The sequence below is a fragment of the Spinacia oleracea genome, chromosome 2 (assembly GCF_020520425.1).
Source record: "Spinacia oleracea cultivar Varoflay chromosome 2, BTI_SOV_V1, whole genome shotgun sequence".
In the NCBI taxonomy this organism is placed as follows: Eukaryota; Viridiplantae; Streptophyta; class Magnoliopsida; order Caryophyllales; family Amaranthaceae; genus Spinacia; species Spinacia oleracea.
Genome location: NC_079488.1, coordinates 112,678,921 through 112,704,502, shown reverse-complemented (window position 1 = coordinate 112,704,502; position 25,582 = coordinate 112,678,921). Strand labels below are relative to the sequence as shown.

At 35.3% G+C, this 25,582-nt stretch overlaps 3 protein-coding genes across 4 annotated transcripts; 2 read left to right on the top strand and 1 right to left on the bottom strand.

Annotated features, from left to right (window-relative positions):
- The first annotated feature begins 4,473 nt into the window (after positions 1–4,473).
- On the top strand, positions 4,474–12,417 carry LOC110799295 (uncharacterized). Its single transcript, XM_022004559.2, has 8 exons — positions 4,474–4,492; positions 4,719–4,801; positions 8,284–8,343; positions 9,734–9,887; positions 10,810–10,878; positions 11,317–11,392; positions 11,500–11,564; positions 12,003–12,417. Exons 4-8 carry the CDS (start codon positions 9,753–9,755, stop codon positions 12,084–12,086), a joined length of 429 nt encoding a protein of 142 aa, XP_021860251.1. The 5' UTR covers positions 4,474–4,492; positions 4,719–4,801; positions 8,284–8,343; positions 9,734–9,752; the 3' UTR covers positions 12,087–12,417.
- A 1,271-nt stretch (positions 12,418–13,688) lies between these two features.
- LOC110799368 (uncharacterized) lies at positions 13,689–15,642 on the bottom strand. Its single transcript, XM_022004657.2, has one exon. It carries the CDS (start codon positions 15,467–15,469, stop codon positions 14,102–14,104), a length of 1,368 nt encoding a protein of 455 aa, XP_021860349.1. The 5' UTR covers positions 15,470–15,642; the 3' UTR covers positions 13,689–14,101.
- A 2,570-nt stretch (positions 15,643–18,212) lies between these two features.
- LOC110799546 (PWWP domain-containing protein 5-like) lies at positions 18,213–23,815 on the top strand. Of its 2 annotated transcripts, none has more exons than XM_022004904.2 (9): positions 18,213–18,514; positions 19,742–20,053; positions 20,150–20,241; positions 20,316–20,358; positions 20,503–20,559; positions 20,650–20,704; positions 21,998–22,059; positions 22,721–22,865; positions 23,492–23,815. In XM_022004904.2, exons 2-8 carry the CDS (start codon positions 19,907–19,909, stop codon positions 22,844–22,846), a joined length of 582 nt encoding a protein of 193 aa, XP_021860596.1. In that variant the 5' UTR covers positions 18,213–18,514; positions 19,742–19,906; the 3' UTR covers positions 22,847–22,865; positions 23,492–23,815. The 2 variants fall into 2 exon arrangements, with proteins under 2 accessions (XP_021860596.1, XP_021860538.1); XM_022004846.2 differs by having other exon boundaries at positions 18,213–18,518.
- Positions 23,816–25,582: the final 1,767 nt, after the last annotated feature.

Here is a 25,582-nt window from a genome sequence, read left to right as displayed (position 1 = left end):
GCTGGGCGATGGCCCGGCTTCGTGCTGGGCCTTCGTCCGGCAGGCCTCGTCCGATGCTAATTCGTACGATACGCTTCCGATTAAATTTCCATTTCCGGAATCTATTTCCGATACGAACAATATTTAATATTTCCGATTCCGGAATTAATTTCCGTTTCGAACAAATATTTAATATTTCCGTTTCCGGAATTATTTTCCGATTCCGGTAATATTTCCGATTCTGACAATATTTCCGTTTCCGGCAATATTTCCGATTCTGGTAATATTTGCATTTCCAATAATATTTTCCGATACGTACCATGTTTCCGTTTCCGGCAACATCTACGACTTGGATAATATTCATATTTCCGATACGATCCATATTTCCGTTTCCGGTAATATCATCGTTTCCGGAGTATTCATTTCTTGCCTGTGACGATCTTAGCTCCCACTGAAACCAAGATCCGTCGGTTCCGAATATTCATAGATGGAGTATTTAATGCCATTAAATACTTGATCCGTTTACGTACTATTTGTGTGACCCTACGGGTTCAGTCAAGAGTAAGCTGTGGATTAATATCATTAATTCCACTTGAACTGAAGCGGCCTCTAGCTAGGCATTCAGCTCACTTGATCTCACTGAATTATTAACTTGTTAATTAATACTGAACCGCATTTATTAGACTTAACATAGAATGCATACTTGGACCAAGGGCATTATTTCCTTCACGATTATCTGCTACAAAGTCAACGTTAAAAACGTTGACAACCTAAAGTTGGTTTCCCTCCTAAAATATTGGACACGTCATCATCACTTGCCACCTAAACAAGGATTTCATTTTTTTTCAAAAAATTCTTAACCCTTCTTTTCTCTGTACCGTGTTTCAATTCCTCTCTCCTCCATTACTGCTGCTTCAACCACAATTATACTGGTTCATGACATCATCAGCGATTTTCTTGTGGAAATAGGTGACTTCATCCACGCGCATTCAAATTTCGTCTCCAAAATCGTACAATTGAAGGTGAACTTACGAACCTTAGCGTTTTTGTTCATTTTTTGGTAAATTTTGAATTTTGGGCTTCCTTGAGGGTCAGTTCGTAAAAACCCGAGTTGTTGCAATAATATAGTTTTCTTTTTTATGTTGTGGGATGTTGGTTATTGTGGTCTTGTTGAAAATTTAGAAAGAAAAAAAAACCTTGAATTTGAAGAAGATCCAGGTCCAACAGGCAATTGCAGGCAATTGCTTTACCCCAACCATAGCAATTGCTGATTATTTTTGATGAACTTCGAATGGAGAGGTATGACCGTATGAGGGATCGACAATGGTGGAGAAGAGGTAGAAGAGAAATAATGGAGAGGAGTGGAGGGATGAAGCAGAAAATCGCAGAGGAGAGAGGAACGAAAATTAAAATAGCAATTAAAGAAAATAAGGGAAAAAAATGTAAAAAAAAAATTATAATTGTTATATGCCACGTAAGGGTGAATACCGCCTATAGCAGGTTAGTAACTTGTTAGGCTTAATAATAGTAGTTGGGTCATAAAGGTTGGATTATTTAGAAATATCGCATAGGTAGGCTTAATTAAAGAAAATAGGGCAAAAGTTGGATTAATAATTACAAATTTTCCTTAATATTATATATTGTTGATTTCATATTAATATATAATTTCAAAATACTAATATTCTATAAGTTTTTTTTTAATATGTAGTTCACGACATTGGTGGTCAAAGTTGTGCATTGACAAGCATGTCCAGTCAAAACGATGCTTATATTTCGGGACAGAGGGAATATAATTTCACAACATCAACTTTCTATAACTATTCTTATATACCATTAGAAATATTAGTGATCAAAAGTCTGTATTGGAAGACGTAGAAGTCAAAACGTTGCAACTAAAACAGAACAGAGGAAATATAATAGAGGAATAAATATTTGTGTGGAAGAGTAGTTCCTGTTACCCGTACAAAATAGCATGCACAGAACGTGACATATGAGCCCTACTCAGTTGTACGGTTTGGCAGATAACCACGCATTGATAATCGGCATCAATTAGCATTCAAGCATCAACAATGTCCTTTTCTATATTCCTACAAAGTTAAAGTAAACCCTTCAAGATAAAGATAGTTCATGCATGTTAATTTGTACGATGATAATAATGTTATTATATTCGACCTGTAATTTTACATCATCTCACATTCTCGATCACCCCTCTTATGTTCATGTGTCCGAGCGTATGTGAGAGGTCGTAAAATTACGTCTGGATTGATGAATCGTGATTCGTTAACAACTTGTCGTCTACAATTACTAGTATGTATTTTATGGTGAAATAAACTCAATGTTACCTAATAATGGAGAAAAACGAGAGAAAATACTAACTTAGAAGCTTGAAAAGTTACTCACGTTATTGCCAATTGGTTTTAGTGAACATATTGGACTTATAAATGGACTGAACGGGTTGTCCATGCCCATTTCATACTCTCTAAAATTTATCATGGTATCAGAATTCAAGTTTATAGGGCCTTTCACAACTGGGAAATTCAAGCAATGCACATGTGAATTGTCCCACACTGAAAAAAGATGAGAGAAAATACAAACTTAGAAGCTTGAGGAGTTACCCCAACGTTACCAATTGGCTTTAGTATAAAGTTTAAATTAGACTAATAAGTAAACTGAATTTTCCTCTCATGTTATATTGTTCAAAGTTTCAAACCCATTTTATATTCTCTGAATTTAACCTTTCATGTCAATGTCCTAGCCAACATTTATGTTACTCTATCGTAATTATCTTGAAATTTACGCCCTTTTTTTTTTTAGTTTGTGTTTAGAAACTATAGTTTCTTTCGTGTTGTCCCTACTCTCTTAATGTAGCTCTTTCTTTCTCCCTCCCTCCAATCAAAATTTCATTAGATTAGAAGGTGTTTGTAATGAGAGGTTTAGAGGGATTTTTTTTTTAAAAAGTGAGGTTTAACCATTTCAAAAAAGTAATGAGGCATTTGGTTAGCAATAGTTTGAAAGGTAGTTTTGGATGAAAAAACTAATTTGAAGAAGCTCGATATATTAGCTTTTTTTCATTAGAGGTTTGAAAACGTTGGTGTAAGATAACAACAATTTGTCCTAATATTTTCTAAAATTACAACCTAAACAACCTACATCATTTTATAACAATGTCCTTAATAGTCATCTTACACATTAAACAACTAACAACTACTCCTAATTTATCAAATATTTTACACAAGTAGTTAATTAAACTAGTTAGTCAAACCAACTAATACAAACATCTAACAACTAATAGCAAGTTAAACCAGCTAACATCTAATTGTCCAACATGGCCTTACCGTTTCAAAAAATTTGTACCTTATTTCATAACTTCATTAATTAATTCTTTCATATTAGATGAGGGGAAAAAAAGTCCAAATCGTATCATATTAGGAGAATAAAGGTAAATCAAATAGAGTTGAAATGCTTGTTTGGTTGGAGACTTCTTAAAAGGTGTGTTTTTTTATATTAACAGTTTTGTTATTTGGTTGACATTAAGAAGTATATCGTATAATGTAAGCGGTTGAAACTCTTGGAGACATAGATATACTAAGTGAACAAGAGAGAAGTGGTTTAATTTACCTACTACTACAAAACCAAGTCACAATTTTCGTGATTATTACAAGGGAAAATACATAATTAATTAATTACCCTTTGATTACTAGCTTACTTCATCTCCTATCATCTCTTTAGCTATTAGGTATTTAGGTTCGTTAAAAAAATAATCAATCTTTGTTTATTATCATCCAAAAGAATGAGTTAACTTGGTCTTAAGTTACGAAGTAGTTAACTTGTAAATAAAAGGCAAGTCCCAAAACATATGATTTTCTATTTATTTCAATGTTCCTCATTGCTAATAATATTGGATTGGACCTACCAATATGTGGAGATCCCAATAGATAACAATAAGATATATGACAAGATTATTTCTCATTATGTTGTCCTTAGTTTTCAAACAAAGCATGTATTATTGTAGGACAATGGTACATGTGTTCTGATAAGTGTACCATGTGGTTCTAGATTTACAAAAGTACATAAAATCCAGCGTACACTTGAAAAAGTTGAAATGACTAAAAAATATTCCGAATACAAGATGTTGTTAACAAACCTTTTAGAGCTCATCAAAACGTCAAACTGTAGCCGTTTTTTATGATATAAATTTCTTTACATCAATTGTTAATTGTATTAGCTGATTTGGCTAGCTCATTGTATTATCTTTTTGTGTAAATGTTCTCTGGCAAAGAGTACGGAGTACCTTCTTGTGTGAAATGACCAATAAAGACATTATCATACTTTATTAAGGCAATAGCTATATCACTAACCTTTTAAAAAATCATTCAACACTTCGATAATCCTCAACAACACTTCGTCAAAAGTGATTTGTATCTAAAATGAACATTTGACTATTATCAGTTTGTGCCTTATGAGCGCTGTCGAAAGGGAATCCCTCCCCTTTAAATCGATCACAAAATTTAAAGTTAGACTTTGTTCTTTTCACTTAGCATGATTTGATTTTTCTAATTTCTGATATAATAGTTGATCTGATCTGAGCTGATCTAATTAAAATATATTCTCTATATATATTTTATTATTTTTATATGATCTAGTCTGATTTTATTTTTCTGGTCGGATCTAATAAGCAATAAACATTTTTGTTGAGGGTAAATAAGCCATAAGCAACTTCTATTTTTCAAATTCGACAGCTTCAAAGACACTTAGCAAATTAGAGGAAAGGATTTGGAGCATTTTCAAAATTTCCCAGAAATCGAATTCAATCACTCTCTAGGTAAGTAATAGATTGTCTTATACACTTCCATTGCTTAAATCTTCCGAATTCAAATTGATTTTTTTCACGCCGTTGATTGTTATGCAAGTTTAGGAAATTGGTACTACTTTTAATTATTTTTTATGATTGTTAAATTGTTTAGGGTTTCCAATGGATTTTAGTTTTCTCTTGAATTTGAATTATGTGACATTGATTATTCAATTGGTACTCCAATTTTAGGTGCTTAATTATTGGCAGTTTATACTTGATACTGTGTAATTTATCAGTGAGGCTATGCTGGTAGCAATGTAGCGTAACTATGAATTATTGTAGGCGAATCCGAGATTGATGAAGAGTTTATTTCAATTTGAGTGAAAATGATGAATAATGAAGGTTAATGTTCATTACATCGGGATAATGGATGTGAGGGGGTTGGGATTCCTTATGTTCGTGTTTTAGTTTCCACTATGGACACTTTGAAGCTCTATTATTTGACTTAGAAGAGCGTTAATGGGAGTTTAGAATTTTAGGTGTTCGTTGGAGAGTTCCGAGTTCGTATTGTTCATGAATGAGAATGGGAATTGAACTCTTTGTGATCAAGTCTTAATTGTTCCTTTGAAGAGTTTATTTCCATTTTAGGGGAAATGATGAACAATAAAGGTTAATGTTCATTCGGGATAATTGATGTGAGGGGGTTCGAATTCCTTATGTTTGTGTTTTGGTTTCAGCTATGGACACTATGAAGCTCTATTATTTGATTTAGAAGAGAGTTAGTGTGGGTTAGAATTTTAGGTGGTCGTTGGGAAGTTTTGAGTTCGTATTGTTCATGGATGAAAATGGGAATTGAACTCTTTGTGACCAAGTCTTAGTTGTTCCTTTGTAGAGTTTTTGGCTTTAGAGTGAAAATGATGAACAATTAAGGTAAATGTTCATTACATTGGGATAATTGATGTGAGGGGTTTGGAATTCCTTATGTTCGTGTTTTGGTTTCAGCTATGGAGACTTTGAAGTTCTATTATTTGCCTTAGAAGAGGATTAATGGGAGTTGAGAATTTTTGGTGGTCGTTGAAGAGTTCAAGTTTGTGTTGTTCATGGATGGGAGTGAGAAGTGAACTCTTTGTGGCCAAGTCTTAGTTGTTTCTTTGAAGATTTTATTTCTGTTTGAGTGAAAATGATGAACAAAGAAGGTCAATGTTCATTACATTGGGATAATTGATGTGAGGGTGTTAGAATTCCTTATGTTCTTTGTTTTGGTGTCAGCTATGGACAATTTGAAGCTCTATTATTTTGCTTTAGAAGAGTGTTAATGGGAGTTTAGAATTTTAAGTGGTTGGAAAGTTTGAGATCGTATTGTTCATGGATGAGAATGGGATTTGAACTCTTTGTGACCGAGTGTTAGTTGTTCCTTTGAAGAGTTTATTTCCATTTCAGTGAAAATGATGAACAATGAAGGTTAATGTTCATTACATCTGGATAACTGATGTGAGGGGATTGGAATTCCTTATGTTCGTGTTTTGGTTTCAGCTATGGACACTTTGAAGCTCTATTATTTCCCTTAGAAGAGCGTTAATGGGAGTAAGAATTTAAGGTGGTCGTTGGAAAGTTTCGAGTTCGTATTGAGGGTCATGGGTGAGAGTTGGAATTGAACCCTTTGTGATTTAGTTGTTCCTTTGTAGAGTTTTTGGCTTTTGGTGACGCCCGTGTTTAAGTAAAATACATGTAACGATGTAATGGAGCCATATAGCTATGAACTAGGAGTTCATAACCAGTTTGGGAGTTCAGGAAGGAAAGTGTGCAGGAGAAAACTTTTGTTCTGTTTGGAAAACATTCTTCCCTTCCATTGCCACCCATGTCAGTGGAGCAAAATTTTGAGAGATTGGATGTGAATAATTGGAGTTCATATAAAGTCATTCTCCTTCATTCACATCCAATACTAAAATTGGAAACGAGTGAGAAAAAGTTATTTAGGCTCCTCTCCCTTAAGATGGAGGTTAAGCCCAAGGCAGATTCGTGATCAATAGTTATGTACTTATGTCAGTACTCCTTTGCTAACTCATAAGTGACAAATAGATATCGACATATGTGATATTATATGGGAATAGGGCATTTGAAATTGACTAAGAGACTTTAAAGTTGAAACATACTTTCCCGTGTTTATTTCCCGAGTGATCACTTCCCACCTTGTCTCTGTTTTTTTTTTTTTTTTTTATCATATTTTGTTTTCCGCCCTAGATTGCTGCTTGGAAGTGGTGACGTGTCAGATCGATGAGGTACTCTAACGGCCCATTTGATAGTTGGTGACAAAATGGGGTCATGGTAATGATTATATGTGTAATCTTGTGAAGTATTCTCCTGCTATATCAATTGTAATGCTAGTCCATTTCCAAACACCTCAAATTCTTATTTTTCATTACCATCCATTACTATTTTAGAGGTGGTCCACTGTGGTAATGGAAATTTATGAAGAAAACCACGTGTTTTGGGATGAAGTTGCATTACCGTGGTAATGAACATGAGCTTTCCTTACAAACTTATACATAAATTCATCACTAACCAAATGAGCCGTACTAATATGATTTTTTGATGTTCCGGCCGAGAGTTTATCTTTTCTGACTTGGCCAGTTTAGCATAGTCGTTATAGTTGCTTGTTGCTACAGAATTTGAAATTTGCAAGGCTTATGTATTTAGAAGTCACTAGTCACTGAAAAAAGAGGAAGTCACTGATATTACTGTATGACTTGTGTCAAATTAAAAAAAAAGGTATTGTATGACATGGCCACATGGGTTTCTATAATAAGCCAAGAAGCTGAAATTTTATGTAAATGGAACTGAGGATGGCTGGAAATTTTTTCACCAGCAAGTTAAACATGAAATTTGACGGTCGTTCTGAAGGAAGCACCATCATTCCAGATTGTAAATCTATGAATGTAATTCTAAAGCATGTGAACCAGCCAACCAGATTACTTGTTACATAGTACTATAGTAGCACTGTATAAGTAAAGGTACAAGGCATAAGGTGCAAAACATATGCCCTGTCTTGATGTGATTTGACCTATATGAGGCTTGGTTTACTTTATCAGATTTAGGTTGAAATTGATTAGAGTTGGCAGCTTATTCTTATGCATTGAGATTGTCTCCTTGAACAAATTGACAGAAAATCTTGTGTTACCAACATTTTTAATATACTTCGTATACCTTAGTCCATAAAAAATGTGTTTCTTTATAAGCTTTAAAATGAGAGGAAATGCCATCTTGGGTGCAAAGTTACTCCTTGTGTTTTTATTTGTGAAATTTACTACTAATTTGAGATGCTGCTGGGGTTTATATTTTATTGACTGCATAGTTTATAGTGAATTCAAAAGTTTGTTTATGTGCTGAAAATTGAGATTTTAGAATATATTGGTGCAGAAATCTTTCCGGGCTTGAATTTGTAGATTTTACCCTTTTCATTGTAATCTGATGATGTTTATTTAATAATGTTTTACTTCTACCCTCATTTGCAGGTTGGTTCATTGCCTACTGCAGCACTCATAGTGGTTAGAAAAACATTTGACGTGAAAAAGGTATCCTCTGCTTTATATTTTACATTTGTCATGCAGTTCCATGTTTGAGATGAGCAGGTTGTATATTGGACATTGGCATGTTTTCTTTTGTCGTTAAAAGCTTGTTATCTAAGAGACTGAGAATGTATAGTTTGATAAGCTCTTGAGCTGTATTACAGTAAGCTAAACTTACTTCGATGACTATTTATGTAGTAAATGTCTAAACTATAGTTGTTTTGTTGTTAAATTAACATGTTATTAAACTAATACTACGTAAGTGGTTCAATTGGCTGCTTTCGTGGCCAACTTCATGGTAATAGTTTCAGGTGTGTGTGGCATGATTGTATGGTAGTTGTTGAGGTTATTTTGGTGTTATTGTTATTGGGGTTCTGGAATTGACGCCATATAAAGATGAATTCTTGTTATGGATGGTTTAAAGGTTTATTCTAATTTTAAGTTGAATATGATCTAACTTAACTTATGAAATAAATGTTGAATGGAGAGAACAAATGAAAGGGGTTTGCAACTTGTTTTCAAAAGGACTACACAAAGAAACACGAGATGCCTCTAGTCACCTCTAGTCCAAAGGGATATAGAGTACTAATTAGGGAGTATATTGGTTGTTTCATTTTACTAAAGTTTATAATGTGAGTTTAGGGTTTTATTCTTATATGAAGACGTTATATGTCATTGTAAAGGTGGAGAAAACCGTGAAAAAACCAGGAAGTGAGTGTTCGGGGTAAACACGTAGTGTGTTTGTCTTATATATAGGACGTTATATGTCATTGTAAACGATGGAGAAACAATAGATCCAAGACGTGAGTGTTTGGGGTAAACACGTGTAAGGACCTATTAGAGGGAGGATCGGGTGCCTTTGGTAACTAGGTTTAGATCTGGAATATTTGTGGGATCGAGGGTGATTTTGAGATCCTTGTAAGTCACTGTCACATCGGCTTAAGTTATTAGGTTAGATCAAGAGATATTTTTTATTACAATGATAGTATTATAGTAGATCAAGATCTTATAAATCACGTCATACATATTAAAATCCTGGGATCACGTCTTACAAGTACTAGTGCAAGTTTGTAGTCTTTCTCCCGGACCCTTGTTAACGGGTTTCCCCATAGAATAGTCTTGTGTCCTTTGTTCTTGATATTTCCTATCTGTTATTTGTGCGTTATTATACTTGTTGATTGCACAATGTGTGGACCCCAATTTCTTACAGTTACGTCTAAGACGACGTCTCTGACAAGTTGAAGCTTGGCCAAGTAGACCATTAGTCACTTCCCTCTATCCAGAATATCTTCTATATCCCTTTTATGTGTTCTTTCATTTGTCCAATTTCAAGGACAAAAAGAGCATGACGTTATATACTGGGATTTTTTTACCTTGAGCATCATGACATTTACAGATACATATCAATTTTGGTGATGGATCAATCAGAAGTGGTAGAGGCATCTTGTCAGGATGGTGTTAGCAACGATGGAGGTCTGGAAATCACATGCTTTACGGATGTACACAATGAGACCTCTATTCATTTTCAGATAATACGCCTTAACAAACAGGTAGTATGATTGTTTAGTAGTAATGTTGTAATCAATTTATCACGAAGTATTAGTCATTTACAATATATTAATTTTTGAGGTCTTGACATCGAGTTTGAGTGTTTGACCTAGTCTTGCCTAGTGATAGTGAATTCTAAGTCAGCTGAGATTTATAGAAGTGGCAACTTTGGCAAGTGCTTCATATTCTAGGTTGTCTTTGTAGGCTTTAAACCTCAACAGGAAAATTACAGATTGCTTGACTTGATGATTTGATCTATTGTAAAGACATGGCTTTATAACCTAGCCAGTGATGCAACTCCCGAGGCATCCAAAAACACACAGCTTTCGTTGTTCAATTGATTTTATCACATCCTTTCTCCACGACTAAAAGGCTAGTTGCCAACTGCTGTTTTTTGTTATGTGGTCGCCTTCTTGTTTAATGGTTCATGTTCGCACCTACTCCCACGGTCCTTATTTGTTTGCTCCATTTGCCATTTTAGTCTGTCCCTAAAAGATTGCCCCCTTTACCATAATTGTTCATGGGACCACAACTTTGCTCTCACAAACTCACATAAAATGCATTTGGCCCACCACTTTTGTCTCTTTCTCAATTTCACTCATCCATTTCTTAATAAAGCATACTTGCTTCATGGGGCAAACAATAAGGGACAGAGGGAGTACTATTTTGTGTGAAGTTATAAGTCGTCTTCTCTACATATATCCAAACATTATGCAAGTTTGGCACTGTGCCAATAAAAAAAATGTGGACTGTTGCATGTCTGTTCAGTATACGTACTTTCCTGTGCTTGATTAGCGCTTGCTGATATAAATATTTGCAGACCACAGTAAGTGTGGCCCTGAAGCTTCTAATCAAGGTTATTTTACTTACGGAGTATCTCTTATTGTACATTTTACCTTACTAAATTCTTGATGGTTTATTTAGATTTATGCATGGATTGGTTGCGGCTCTGCTAAACTCGGGCATCTTCATGCTGCTGCCCCCACACGACCTGTAAGCTACAAACTATGAGTTAAATTTATGGTCTTCTGTTTTCTTATGACTTTATCTGTTTTGCATCCTATACAAAGTGTTAAATGCCAGGGAGATCTCTTGTTCCAAAACTTGAAATTGCGACCTTGCTTAATGAGAGTAGTCTTTGTATTAAGGCTCTGTTATGTTCACCTTATTTCCACTTATTTCAGGAAAAAAAAAATAAGTTCAAATAAGATATTGGTTGACCAATTACAATTTATAACTAAATTAAGTTTTGGTAAGTTCTAATAAGTTCAGATAAGATAAGTGAAAATCAGGTGAATAGTACGCACCCTAGTTTTCCTTTTGTATATGGAGCCTTTGGCCTTTCTCTTCTTGTTTATCACCATATTTTCACCATAACCTTGTTTTTCTTTGTTGCCAACTGAATCGGAATGTCTTCTAAATGGTATGCAGACGAATACAGTGAGTGTGACTTCAATACTTGGGGGCACTTCGGATAATACTGGTGTTGGCATTGCTCGCCGGTTAGGTATTCTTCTCTTCTACCTCTGATAATCTGATATTTTTTTCTTTATTTCATCTTGTTTATCCAGAAATAACGCGCCTTTTTTACCCCACTGATGTGATGGATTGTAGTGCTTCGGACTGGACTAAATATAATACTGGCTTGCAATCTCCCAAAGAATGACCCGATGCTGGAGGTTTTCCCGCATTTCATTAAAATTTAAACATTTATGTTGACAAAACTATACTGCATGATGAAAGTTCAACTTTTCGGCTCCGTTTGGTAGGGCATAAAATGTTTTCTTGGAAAATGATTTTCCCCTTTTCAATCATTTTACGTTGTTTGGTTTGGCAACGGATGGGAAAAAAAATCCATTTGAAAGGAAATGAAACCACTTTTCCATCTTACCTCCATCTTCCTTGGCCTTCTTCCATCAATCTTCACTCATTTTCTCCAATTTTAATTTTCTATTACTTTTCTAGTAAGGAACCAAACAAAGGAAAATAGTTTGGAGTTAGGTTTTTCCTTAAAAAAGTTTTCCACGGAAAATCATTTTTCACTGAAAACGTTTTAACGCCAAACCAAACGGTGCCTTTGTGTTCCATTTTAAAAGATTTTCTTTTAAAATTTGTAGATTGGTGCTGAGAAGAAGCTGTTAGAAAAATTAATCAGTTTGGGATACACAAAACCAAGATCCAAAGATCAACCTCGAGCATAAAAACACGGGTCTGCATTTCTAGAGACCTGAGAAACCCTCTTATGCATGACATCCTCGACAACGACAACTTTTCGAGGACGTGGCAGTTACAGGTGGATGAAGCGCGGTAATTGATTAGGAGTAGTTGATTCCTGCTTCTGTGTGAAATTAATTGATGTTCTTGTGTTCTTGTGATGAAGCTGAGTAATTGATTAGGAATAGTATGGAATTATGGAATTGGTTTAGAATCTTCCAATTAGAGAAAGAAACTGAATTGAATTGAATACTAACCTGCTGTCATGGTCAGACGACTGATAGTCTTACATACATTAATATTATTGTTCATTTGTCATATCAGAATAATCTACTGAACTTGGGATGAATACCAGATTTGTCCAAATTCAGTGTATTTCTACCATGATTTGTTTTAATGCCTTTACTCGTTGAGGAAGTATTGGTCTCAAGTGGTTTGTGTCTATGTGGACACAATTTACTCATATCGGTACCTGTTAATTTGGCATTGGTACTAAGACTAGTATGGTATTCGACTATTGGTATACCAATACATTGTTAAGAAGTACATATGTTGTGTTGGTACTAAAAATAGTTGTATTTGGGTCACTAATTGTGTCCATATGGATACAAACCACTCGAGGTTTAGCATTTCTCTTTACTTACTTAAGAAAAATGATATCAATATGAGTAAATCTTTTAATAGGTTAAAAGATTACACTAATCAGTTCCGCTCAAAAGAACAGGTTCTTATACGAAGTACTCTGTAAGATGATTTTAGATGACAAGAACAGTTCCGCTCAAAAGAACAGGTCTTTGTACAAAGTACTCTGTAACATATTTTTGGCTGACAAGAACTGATTTCTAGTCTTTCGTGATTGTTAATACCGGTTTTATCCAAATTCAATGTACTTCTACCATGATTTGATTTTATACCTTTACTCGTTTGGATTGTGCACTTCAGAAAAATGATACTATCAACATGCGTAAATCTTTTGAGAGATTAAACAAACGACTATATTCAGTTCAACGCAAAAGAACAACTACTCTGTAAGATGTTTTTGGCTGACAAGAATTGATTTCTAATTTTCCTTTGATTGTTTTGTAAAAGGGCGAAAATGATTTCCTTTCGCAGAGTAGTTGTTCTATCTAGAGTAAAACCTAGAAAGAACTTATCTAGAGTAGTTGTTCTATCTAGTTCTATCTAGACTAAAACCTAGAAAGAACTTATTCCAACCATTTAACCAATAAACCAAACAAAGCAAAACTAGGTTTAATACAATGTACAAAGTACTTACTTTCCATTAAAAACAAAATCCAGTTCTAAATCTTTTCCTGCATACAAAAGATTGTCTGAAACCTTACCAGTATACGGCTGTCACCAGTCTTACCAGTAAATGACGTCAACAACAGATTAAACTAGAAGAACAAAATGACGTCAACATTATAGTCAAACTGATAAAACTAGAACAACAAAAAATGTCTATTTTCAGCTTTCATTTCATTCTCAAACAGAATAAAAATGCTGCAAACAAACATAAATACATCAACCCCTCCAAAACCAGCAAAAATTAAAACCCTAGTTTACAAATTCAACTACAAAATACAGCATAAATAAACAACTGTTTGATTATGTAAGTTAGTTCTACAAAGTACAAACTATCAATACATCTTCTGACTTAAAAAATCTACACTACAGAATCTAAACACAAATCATAATAAAAGTAATAAACCAGCTTCATCTTCAAAATTCTTCACTTCTCCATACCAAATTCATGGTGACTAACACCATTTTTCCCTTATTTCTTTTGAAAAATGGTGTTAGTCTATTTTCGCCATACCAAATTCATGGTGACTAACACCATTTTTCCATTATTTCTTTTGAAAAATGGTGTTAGTCTATTTTCGCCCCGGAAATCTAAAATAAAAATAGCCATTGAATAGTTCATTAGCCATCCTACATTATGACTACACAAACTCAACAACTAATTCCAACAACAACCACAGAAACCACCACAGACTTACTACAAAGGCAAGGGGTTTTTCCGGGGACGGCCGCGTTTCTTGGCCGCCTGAGAACCCATCCCCGGCGGTGCACCACCGTACCCAGCTGAGATATTATTGTTATTGTTGTTAATATTATTATTACCAAAACCAGCTGAGGCACTGCCATCTGATATATCAACACCACCACCTACAGAAGCAGCATTATTCACATTGGGAACGCCGCCGCCTCCTTGAGGCACGGCAGCGGCTGCCACAGGCGGCGTTGAAAAGATGCCCGCTGGCATCCAATTCGGAAAACCCGAATTCGGATTATTGTTGTTGTTATTATTGGCATTATCATTGTTAGGATGATTATTACCATTCACATTGTTTGTGACGCCGTCGTGATTAGTATCAGACCCAACCACCTTCTTCTTCCCCTTGGTGGCGGCGGTGGCGGCGGTGGTGGCGGTGTCAAGTGAGAACCCTAGTGGGAAGAAACCCCAACAGCAGTAGTAAGCCTCTTTTCCGGGGACCACCGGCGGCAGTGAGTTTATTACACTCGCATGGTAAGCGCGTTCGCAATTCTGGCAACGAAGACAGCAATCTTCGTAAGCTCTGGGAAATTCGTATAGAACGTAACAATACGGGCAAGCTGTCCAGAAATTGGTTTTGCCGGCTGCTCCACCACCACGTCCTCCGCCCACGGTGCTGCCTCGGGGTTGGAAGGCGCCCGGTGGCGGCGATGGATCAGATGAATCCAATCCGTTTCCTCCTCCATCGCCGCCATCTGCAAACCCTTTTCGAGGACTCCTCCTCACTGGAAGCTTATCCTTCTCCGCCCCAGCTCCAACTCCGGCGGCTGTTTGGGGTTGGGGGTGGTGGTATTGTTGCGAGTGAGGTGGTTGATGGCGGAGCTCGACCTTCGAGTACACCGTCAGCTCGTGATCGTAAATCGCTTTTCTAGAAGGATCCGAGAGTAGGGCCCACGCATCGGCGACGAGCTTGAATGCGGAATCGGAAAGCGGGTAACGGTTTTTATCCGGGTGGAGGAGGAGGGCGAGACGGCGGTAATTCTTCTTGAGGAGATCGGGTTCGGAGGAGAGAGAGTGGCGGTTGATTTGGAGGATGTTGTACCAATCATGGTGGCGGTTGTTAACCACGCGGTGCTCCGACGCGAGTAAAACGTCGGTGATGGCCAAGATCTGGTCGGATCCTTCGAGGAGAGGTTCGGTTTCTTGGGCTAAAAGGGCGAATTCTCGTGACCCGGTTAGATCTCGGGTTTGGAGGAGCTTCTCGGCTATTCCTAGGAGGCGTTCTGCTTCAGCGCGGCTCGGATTTAAGTTTTGATAGGTGGTGGTGGTGTCGCTGTGGTGGTGGTCGTGGTGGAGGTGGTGGAGGTCCATTTTATTTGAGGAGAGAGAATGAAAATGGAAATTGGGGATAATCGTAAGAGTAAATTTTTAAAACAGTGAACGTGTTTTTATTAAGTGAGATAGGAGTGTGATTGAGATTGAAAATGGAAATGTAAGTATAGTTTGATTCATTTGATGGTTGAAAACGGTCAAAAAAAAAAGTACTTTCAAGAAGTGAGTGTTTGATCGTTTTAACTTAAGATTGGTTTTGTTCATCTGATATGGTATGATTTTTCTAGTTTGTGGTCTGATTTGGTATAATTTGATGTGGTCTGATCTTGTCTGATTTAGTTTGATTGTAATATTTTCTGTGAGTTTTTTGTTTTTTTCGGTCTGGTAAAAGATGTTTTGATCTGATTTGATTTTTCTAGTCTGGTCTAATAAACAATAAGTATAAGGTGAAAAGAATTAAACAATAGTAAAAATATAGGTGCACTGTGCACCCAATAGTATTTTTATGCACATGGGTGGTCTCCTACTCTCTTCTCACATTTTCTCCTCACATGTGAAAGGGTGCACCATGCACCCGAATGCACCTATATGTTCTAAAGCATTAGCTCATGTACTCTTTATCTTATTATTCCCTTCGTCCTTATTTGTTTGTCCACATACTCAGTAAGAACACGAGCATTGGAAAACTACAACCTTTTTTTGTCTTGCTTTACCACATCAACTTGTCCAACCAAGCTACAAATTCTCGCAACGGTAAACTATAACCTTTTTAGCTTTGGTTTGCGAATCAAATTTTACTCTCTAACGAGGTTGTTTGGGACCATTTGAGAGTTACAAACCTTGTAGCTCTACAAGTTTGCATGTTTAGCATTGGTTGAGCTTGTAGTTCCAACTATTAGAAAGTTACAAGCATGCCCTTGTTGGCAACCATTATTGATGCTCATGCTCTAAGTACTTTCAATAATTTACTATAAAAGTACACAATTTATTTTATTTTTTAAACAAAAAATAATAAAGGTATGGAGGAGAGATAAGAGTTGTTGAATAAACAATCAATTACACAATTTTCTATGGTAGAAAACATCAATTATGACACGTATTTCAGGAGTGTTCATCGGTCCAAATCCGGATCGAAGATCGAAATTTTGATATTTAAAACCTGAAGACCGGATTGATCATGCTTACCGAAAATATCGGTCCAAAATCGTGATTGGGCCGGTTGTAGACCTATTTCTATATATTTTTTATTTTTTTACAAATTATGGTAAAAAAAGAAAGAATATATAAAAAAAAACCAATTGTTTAAGGCTTTTTTAATAAGATAAAATAAAATATATCACGATATAGTAATATTAACAACATAGTAGATGAGAGAATTATATTTTTGAATAGTTTATACAAAGTATTATATTTTATTAAGGAAATATCGGTCCAACAAACCCTTATCAAAACATATTAAAGATAGCACTTTACACACTGTTTTTATTAGTATCTACTGCTACAATAAATATGAATCATTTAATAACGGAATGAGTGCAAAAATTTACCAAATAAATCGTCACAATTTTGATTTCAAAAACAAGGTTCAACATTTGTTGTTTTGACGAGTTAAACACTATGGAATTGAAAGAGATCAAAACTCTATTTCTTTCCTAACAAAACACATTAATCAAAAGATTTTGATTTCTTTTGTTTGTATAAATAAATATTGACGGGATCCCTTTACTAATATTTCGATATGTATAGATTGCTTTTTATTACTTGCGTGAAATTTTATTTGAACTTATTAGACTTGATTACAAGAAAGTAAATCTGAAACACAATAGTAAACTTATTGAAAATTACCAGAACTTATCTAAACTCACTAGATCAAAAATTTATTGTTTTAGGCAAGAAAATGCACCAGTAGGGCTCGAGCTCCGCCCAGTCAATCTCACTGATTGGTCAGCAAAATATATCAAAGAGTATCTTTGTAATTAATTAAATTGTCAAAATAACTCAAATTAGTATACAATGTCTTTTATAATAAAATCATTTTCTTTTATTTCTATTTTTAAAAGTATCAGTTAGACCGTTACAATTTTTAGATCGTATAATATTTCATTATATCTATGATAATGCCACATGAGTCTTGATTGTCAGATTTCGCCGATCAAAGAGATTGTTTAGAAATTTATCTCCTAAGTCCATATTAGAGGTGATCAAAATTCGAGCTACGCCGAACTTTAACACAAAAATACATGCCCAAACCCATAGATTTGATGTGGGCTTTTCGAGCCAAAATGGGCCTCTCCGGGCCGGGCTCAGGGTTTAGTCTAAATTGCATAATATAGGATACCCAAACTCGTATTTTCTCGAACCGGGTCAGACTGAGCCAGCAGACCAGACTATAGTTGATCAGGTGATTTAGGTCTAGTCCATATTCTAGTACTTCCTCTGTCCCTTAATACTCGCACCGTTTAACTTTTTGCACTATTCACTTAATTTAATTTGGCTCTATTTTATTTATAGTACATGAAAATAAATGTTAGTATATAATATATTGTTGGCTTTATCTTAATATATATTTTCAAAACATTAATATTTTTTATAAGTTTTTATAATATATAGTTAAATATATTGCTGGTCAAAATTATGCATTGATAACCGTGTCCAGTCAAAATAGTACGAGTATTAAGGAATAGATGGAGAATACTCTAATCGAGTAATTTGCATTAAAAATAAAAATAATAATCAAATACGAGCCAATTTTGGTACACCTAGAAAACCGGTTGATTTCCGCAAAGAGAGTGGTGTGGTCTTTTCTAGTCTTCTTCTCCGAATGACATAATTCAACGATGCGACAATCCACTGGGGAATTTCAGCAGAGGTTCCTTTACTCTGGTAATCACTAATCACAGTAATCAGTAAACCCCCCATTTCTCATTTCTCATTTCTCATTTCTCAACAACCAAACACCTTCAAGATTCCCTTCTACAATGCTTCTTCTCCTTCTTCTTCTTCGCCTTTCTAATTAAACTCACTCACTCTCGTTCTCTCTCCTCCTTATTTCTCTCTTTTCACCTGGGGATTCTCCATTTACTGGTTGGTAAGCACCCTTTTCTTCGATTTTAATTATTTGCTCTTGTAATAATTTTTTCTGGGTTTAGTTTTATTGTTTGAATTTCCCAGAAAAAGGGTATACCCTAAAGTCGAACAAGCTTAATGGGATTATTCTTATTATCAGAAAGCTATGATTCTAAGTAATTGGGGAGTTTTGTTTTGTGATTTTTTCTTTGGATTATGTTAATTTTTGTGTGCTTTGAGTTCTTTTGAATTGTGCGCGCGTGCTCCTGTTTGTGCTTTACTATTTCTTTTGAATTTGGAAGCATTCTAGTAGGTGAAGTACACTTAATTCGCCAATTTATGAAAATAGATCGAAAGATTCTTGCTTTGATGAGATATTTTGTGAAATTCTGGTTTATATAATGGAAGAATTGAGACAGTTTAAGTTTACAATTACAGCACTGATTGTTTAGGGCTCCTTTCTACCAACGAGGTCTTGGCCTAGTGGTGTACCGATGTTCGAATCTCCAGCCCCCGTTTGTAATTTGTATTGACCTAGTGGCTCATTCGTACCAAGAAAAAAACAAAAACCGAGTGACTCATTTCTCGCGTGTTTATCAAATCTTAGGCCAAAACTTAAGAAATGTTTGTTGTATCATTACTTGGTTAAACTACTAGGCGGTGGGCTCAATTCTGGTCAAAATTTAATAATACTTAATTGGGAATCTGTTTGGTTTTGCCATATCTTAATTAGCTTCTAAATTCTCCTAGTAGATTGGAGCAATGTCCAATGTAATAATATGATTTTAATCCAAAGAGAGTCTTGAGTTTAATTGTTTAATGCTTGAGAAAGAACCGACTTATGTGGTGTTTGGTTGACCGTTGCACACTTGCACCACTTTTGTTTGATAAAGACGATATTTAGTAGGGTTTGAAAATCAAGTATGTTACTGACCTTTTGCTCACCACAGTACTTGTTCCTTTTTTCTTTCCCAGTTTCATCTTTTTTAATGATGTTGGTGAGTAGAATGACCATTGTGTTTTCATAACGATAATAATCCGTGCATTACATGTTTTGTTGTTTCGAGTAAGTAAAAATATCTAATCTTTGTTGTGCACCTCAACATTTTTCTAACAATATCTAATCTTTGCTGACTCTCTGTATTCTCCTTCAACCTTATGAGGATTTAATAAATTCATATACTTCGTAGAATATTTTGTTGGATTAGCATCTGTTAATGTTAATATGATTTGTCTGAAATGCAGGGATCCTTTTAGGAGACAGGTGTCTAATATAGAGTAAACAGTGCTCAATTACTCCTCTTGTAATCTATATAGGTCATTTTAAGCAGGAATACTGTTGTACTTTCTAGTGAACTGTGTACAAGTTAGTTTTTTCTAGCCAAATAATTTTGCATTCTGAGGTTAATAATGGGAAAGGAAGGTCTTGCAAATGGCAAGGGAGATGTTGATGAAAGTGGAAAAGATGGAGCTCTAGATAAGAAGTCCAATGCAGAGTTCAAACTGGGAGATATGACGTGGATCAAGCTTCGTGGCACCTCATGGTGGCCTGCACAGGTGCATTTGCTTGTCTCTGTGATTCTTTTTTGCCGAGAAAAAGGAAAGATGATATCATAGCCAAATTTAATGCTTCTTCTACATGCTTTTGTGTAGATTGTGGACAAGAATGCAGTAAGTGGTAATCATAAACCTCGTAAAGGAAAAAGTGGAGAAGTTCTTGTGCGCCTTTATGGAACATATAAGTAGTAAGTGGTTTTTTGTGATGCATTTCTTGAAACACCTCTAATTAAACTAAACCTCTATTTGACTGTTTTGGCAGCTTGTACATGGATCCCATGACAAGTCTCCTGGAGTTTAATAATGTGAGTTTTAATTCCTATTTGTATTTGTTATAGGGTTAAAGTTGATATTTTTTTGGCTCTTGACTACTTAATAGTCAATAGCATCCACCAAATTTCACTCAATCATATGGTCATTACTCTGTGATGTTTGTTATTCTAAATCAGGTGCTAAAGCAAAGTAAGAATACTCAAAGGGAGATTTTTAGAATGGCTTTGGATAAGGTAGTTACTGTAATTAATGCATGCTTAGGTGAATTATCAAATATGTTATTCTATAATTGGAACTTATTTGTCAATTGGATGTGATTATAGGACCTCTCTGATATACAATCTGGAAAAACCAACAGACGAAGGACCAAAGCCAAAGGTTAGGTTAGCTGAATCAGATTATGTTTCTTTTGTCATGCAATGTCAAATGTTAGTGGTTTTCTTTGGGTTGTCTTCTGTGACCAATTTGTAAAATTTCTGGATTACGTTGTTTGATTGAATTCCCTGCATGATTGTATCCTTAAAGGCCCGTTTAGTAGCTGGTAATAAACGATGGAAATGAGAATACATCCTAGTGTTATTTGGCAAGAAATTAGCATCATGATGTCCATGGTAATGAAATTTTGTCTCAAACTTGGTGTTTTTCTTCATAAATTTGGAAATTTATAAAGAAAAGAGATAATTTTGAGTGAATTAACATTACCATGGGAATGGATATTGATTTTCCTTACAAAATTTACATACAAATTTATTCCCATTGACACCCTTTATGGCCGGCTACCAAACGAGGCGTAAGGGTAAGTAATCAAGTATTGCCTGGAAAGAATGCCGAGTTATTGTCAGAACTCAGAAACAATGTTGTGGAATATTCAGTATGAAATTAAAGTTAGATTTGGTACTCTTCTTTGGTATTAGTTGGGAAAACATTGTAATAGATTGGTATTAAACTTGAAAGATTCCTCGGAAATGTGTTTTTGTGATGGTTGTTTAGTTTAGTTTCAATGGTTTTTGGTAAAGGGAGCCTTCAAAGTTGGCTCAACCTTGAGGCTATCCAAGGGCATGATGTTATATTTGCATATAATTTGAGCAATAAGATATTCTTGCCTTTTCTTCCTTCTCTCCCCTTAAATAGTGTAGTGTCTACATGTGCAAAAGCCAAGAGTACATTCATGTCCCCTCCTATATTTTTCTAATAGTCCCTAGATTGTTGCAAACAGGGTGCAATAACTACAGTTTAAAAATTCATCATTTTAAATTTTTGTCTGATTATAGACATTTTGATGAAAGATATCTCAGTATTTTTTACAACTGTCCTTTGCAGTTGGCCTAGTTGCTTTTCTCAGTTAAATGTTGACTTGTATGTCTGCCCTTATTGAGTATCCTGACTTAATTTTGAACAGCACCGAAATACTACGTGATTACTGACAAGAAGAAAGGCCGAGATAATGCACAATTTTTCATTATGTATTAGAAATTACTGAGTTATTGACAAATTAGCGATCACAAATGCTTCATTGTTTGCAAGTGTGTTATCAGCAGTATTAAGTTGATATTTTTGTTACTAGTTGTACCCATTATAACTTTGAAATAACTGCATGTTAGCGTGTTTAAGAAAAGCTTTGTGTTCTATATGATATGTTGATAAATTTCAATACGTGGTAAACTAATGCAGGGAATGACAGTGCACAGAAAGAGAAATCAGTACCTTCTAAAAGAGGATTTGAAGAGCACGAGGTGAGTACAATTTATCTTTCTTTTGAAACTTGAACAGTTTTTCATATTTAAACTTCTTGACTTATTGCTGCTAAAGAAGCATGACAAAGTGTCAACAAACTGTCGGCTAATGCAAAGGTTAATTATTTCTGAGACAATATCTGAATTTATGGATAACAAAATTGATAGATAATGTGATTATAGCGAGCTTCTTGGATCATGCTGAATATAGCTAATGAAAATTGTCTATTCTAAGATGTTTGTGTGAGTCAAGTATTGGGGTTGATGTAAGGAAAAAGTACAAACCAAAATGCTCTGCGACTATGTTACTTGAATTCTTCATTTTACCTCAAGTACCTGTGTGGCTGTGTCTGATCTTTCACACTCGGACATGGGTATGGACACTGGACACTGGAGTCCTAGACACTTCATTTTGGACCAAATCATGAATGTTTTTCACAAAATAGCCGAGTCGGACACTTGGACACGTACCTGTGTCCTACATGGTACCCGAGTCCGAAACTTGGACGCGTACCCGTGTCCGACATGGGTACCCGAGTCTGAGTAACATAGCTCTGCGATGTCCAAAAACTTAAAAATGCAGTTTCTAACTTTCTATTATTCCTACCAGTTTTCATTTTGCTCCTTGAGTTGTGGTTTATATGTTACCTTGATGTTTCAGGATGAAACTCCTAAAAAGGCTGAAGGAAGTGCGCGGAGATTGAAAGTGATGCAGGATCTTGGCCTCACAGGGCCTTCTGGGTCACCTTTTCTGAAAAATGGGCAGCTTTTATCTGTTGTGCAGTGAATAAGTAATTGCAACCTAGGTACGTTTGCCCCAAAACCATACTTCAACCGTTTCCAGTAGATGCATCATTCTGACTTTCTACGCTGTTTATATACCAACTTTGATAGCAATATCCTTTAATTACATTCATTATCATTACCCCATTGCCTCAAAAAGGCTCCCGCAAGAAGCGGGGTAAGGAGGGTTCGGGTGTATGCAACCTTACCCCTGCAATTGCAGAGAGGTTGTTGCCAATTGACCTAAAAGCGATAACGGGACGACAATGGGACGACCATTTTCTAATTCATGGAAAGGAAGCGAAGAGGTTTTAAGAGCCATTTTGGTTTAGTCCATTACATCTCACAACCAAAAGAACAAATGAATCTTTGGCTCCATAGGAAATGGACAAATCCTTTAAAAATACAAAATTATAAAAATTACATATTAATTAAAAATTATAAAAGTTAGCTATTTTGAAAATATATATCGAGATTAACCCAATAACCATTAAAAATACAAAATTAGTCTTTTGCGTATTAAAAACGTGGTCAAAGTTAATAAATGGATAGTGTCTAAAGTTAGTATGATGCATCTATTTACACTTTACAGTATCATATTTCATGAATAATGATTTACTCTTTTCTGCCATGGCTCTTGAAATTGCAGGGTTTTGTTGTATAACCATTGTGAAAATCTTGGACCATTTCTCATCTTCTTCCATGCTTTCTTTTGGCTAACAAACTTGCATCTTTACGGTCTTGCCCTTCATAGTGATGATAATTTAGAAGTAGATAGTAGTAGATGAAAACATGTATGATGAACTGGGTGTTGCTTGCTCATGGCTGCTCTGGAATTTGAGCTATGTTGTTGTTCTATTCTTTTAGCAGCTTTTTGTTGTAGAACAAACGAAAAGGATGGGAATGCTTCCGTTGTTGAACCCCGGTTGATCTTTCGTACTTTCACTGTGTAATCTCATTCATTTACTCAGTACATCATTTTTCCTAGCACAATGTCAGTTACTTGCAGTGGTGGAGCCAGAAATTTAATGTAAGGGGGCGAGAAAAAGAAAAGAAATTGCATAGTTACGCGTGAAATTGCATCGTATATTGTACATTTCTACTCCGTTGTTGGTGGGGTGGCCGCCGCCCCCCTATCTCTGCCCATGGTTACGCGTGAAAGATCGGGGCTATCTGGCTTGTACATCCGCGAACTTTGTAATACTTGGAATCTCATTGAATTGATGATTTCTCCACTTATTAGAATCTTTCTGAAAGAGTCAGAACGTTCGGCGGTGAAGCTTCTGCAAGCAGCGGCTCGAAACTTTAATACAACCTACAACCTTTTTTGATCCCGCTGGGGGAACAAGTACCATTAAAGTGACTTGAGAAAATCAGTGGAATGAACTAGTTTATAGAGTGTGAATGTGGGATGCAACATTCTTTTTTCTTACAGAAACAGGACCAATGACCTGACTTGATATATATCGTATATTTTTTTTGGTGTTAGTACCCGGTTCACCCTCAGAGCTAATTTGGATTCGGGGCGAGTTTTGGGTGGTTAGGTTCCAGTCCTCTCCCAATTGTTGTTGCGAGGGATCGAACACGGGTTCTCCCTACTAAGTTCAGCCCCAATCACCACTGAACCAAAAAGCAATTGGTCGAGACATATCGTATATAGATATTCAGTGTTAATCACTAGACCAAAATGTTATTGGTAGGTGAATTGTGCTTATCCATTGGGCATAACTCAAGTAAGCATATACTTCAAATTGTAGCAACCTGTATACATAAACAATGGGCCTATATTAGGTGACATCATTTCGTGTTACGTAATTGTGTACACTCTTCCACAACCAAGATTACTTTAATTCGTGAATAGTTAAGCAGCCACTCGAGTTTGACAATTTCAACATTTCATAACCAAAGACAACCCATTCAACAAATCTGCCTACTTTCTTTTTTCAAAAGAAAAATGAAGTGTTTTACTAAAGTTTTATTGAATTAGAATCCTACACGAGTCAACTTGTCCCGAGTTAATAGATTAGACACTTTAAATGTGAGGAAGTGTTTAAGAAATTTTTAAAGTGTCCATAGAGGGATTGAACTCCCAATCTTTTAATTGGAAAGTGCAATTTTTTATACGAAGCTAAGTCATTGTTTGATAATAAACCTGCCTACTTATTACTCATTTTGTCCTTAAAAGATTGTCCGTTCTAATTTTTTGATTCAAACTTTGAAAACTTTGACTATGAAATTTCATTAGCCAATAAGAAATACTTCATATGTCCCTTCATACTCGCACCGTTTTGAGTTTTTTTGCACTATTCACATAATTCACTTTGACCCTATTTTATTTTTAGTATATGAAAATAAATGTTAGTATATAATATATTGTTGGCTTCAACTTAATATATATTTTCAAAATATTAATATTTTTATAAGTTTTTATAATATGTAATACTGGTGGTCAAAGTTGTGCATTGACAATCGTGTCCAGTCAAAACGGTGCGAGTATTAAGGGACGAGTGAGTACATAGTAATATAGTAATGTAGAATATTATTATATTTACTTCAAGATATATTTTTAAAATATCAATTTTGTTATAATGTTTACGCGTATAGAATTGGAGATATTTAGTACTACCTCCGTTTCAGAAAGTTCTTTACAGTTACTATTTGCACGAACTCCAATGCAGTATTTAACTACTAATAAATCCAATTTCGTACGTGGAAAAATTATAAAAAGTTGATATTCTGA

Excerpts from the sequence above, each read along its gene's own strand:
- LOC110799295 (XM_022004559.2), top strand. The coding sequence starts at position 9,753 with ATGGATCAATCAGAAGTGGTAGAGGCATCTTGTCAGGATGGTGTTAGC. Across the intron at positions 10,879-11,316 it reads CTGCTGCCCCCACACGACCT|ACGAATACAGTGAGTGTGAC; the intron begins GTAAGCTACAAA and ends AATGGTATGCAG. Across the intron at positions 11,565-12,002 it reads AGAATGACCCGATGCTGGAG|ATTGGTGCTGAGAAGAAGCT; the intron begins GTTTTCCCGCAT and ends TAAAATTTGTAG.
- LOC110799546 (XM_022004904.2), top strand. The coding sequence starts at position 19,907 with ATGGGAAAGGAAGGTCTTGCAAATGGCAAGGGAGATGTTGATGAAAGT. Across the intron at positions 20,054-20,149 it reads CCTCATGGTGGCCTGCACAG|ATTGTGGACAAGAATGCAGT; the intron begins GTGCATTTGCTT and ends GCTTTTGTGTAG. Across the intron at positions 20,242-20,315 it reads CTTTATGGAACATATAAGTA|CTTGTACATGGATCCCATGA; the intron begins GTAAGTGGTTTT and ends CTGTTTTGGCAG.
- LOC110799368 (XM_022004657.2), bottom strand. The coding sequence starts at position 15,469 with ATGGACCTCCACCACCTCCACCACGACCACCACCACAGCGACACCACC.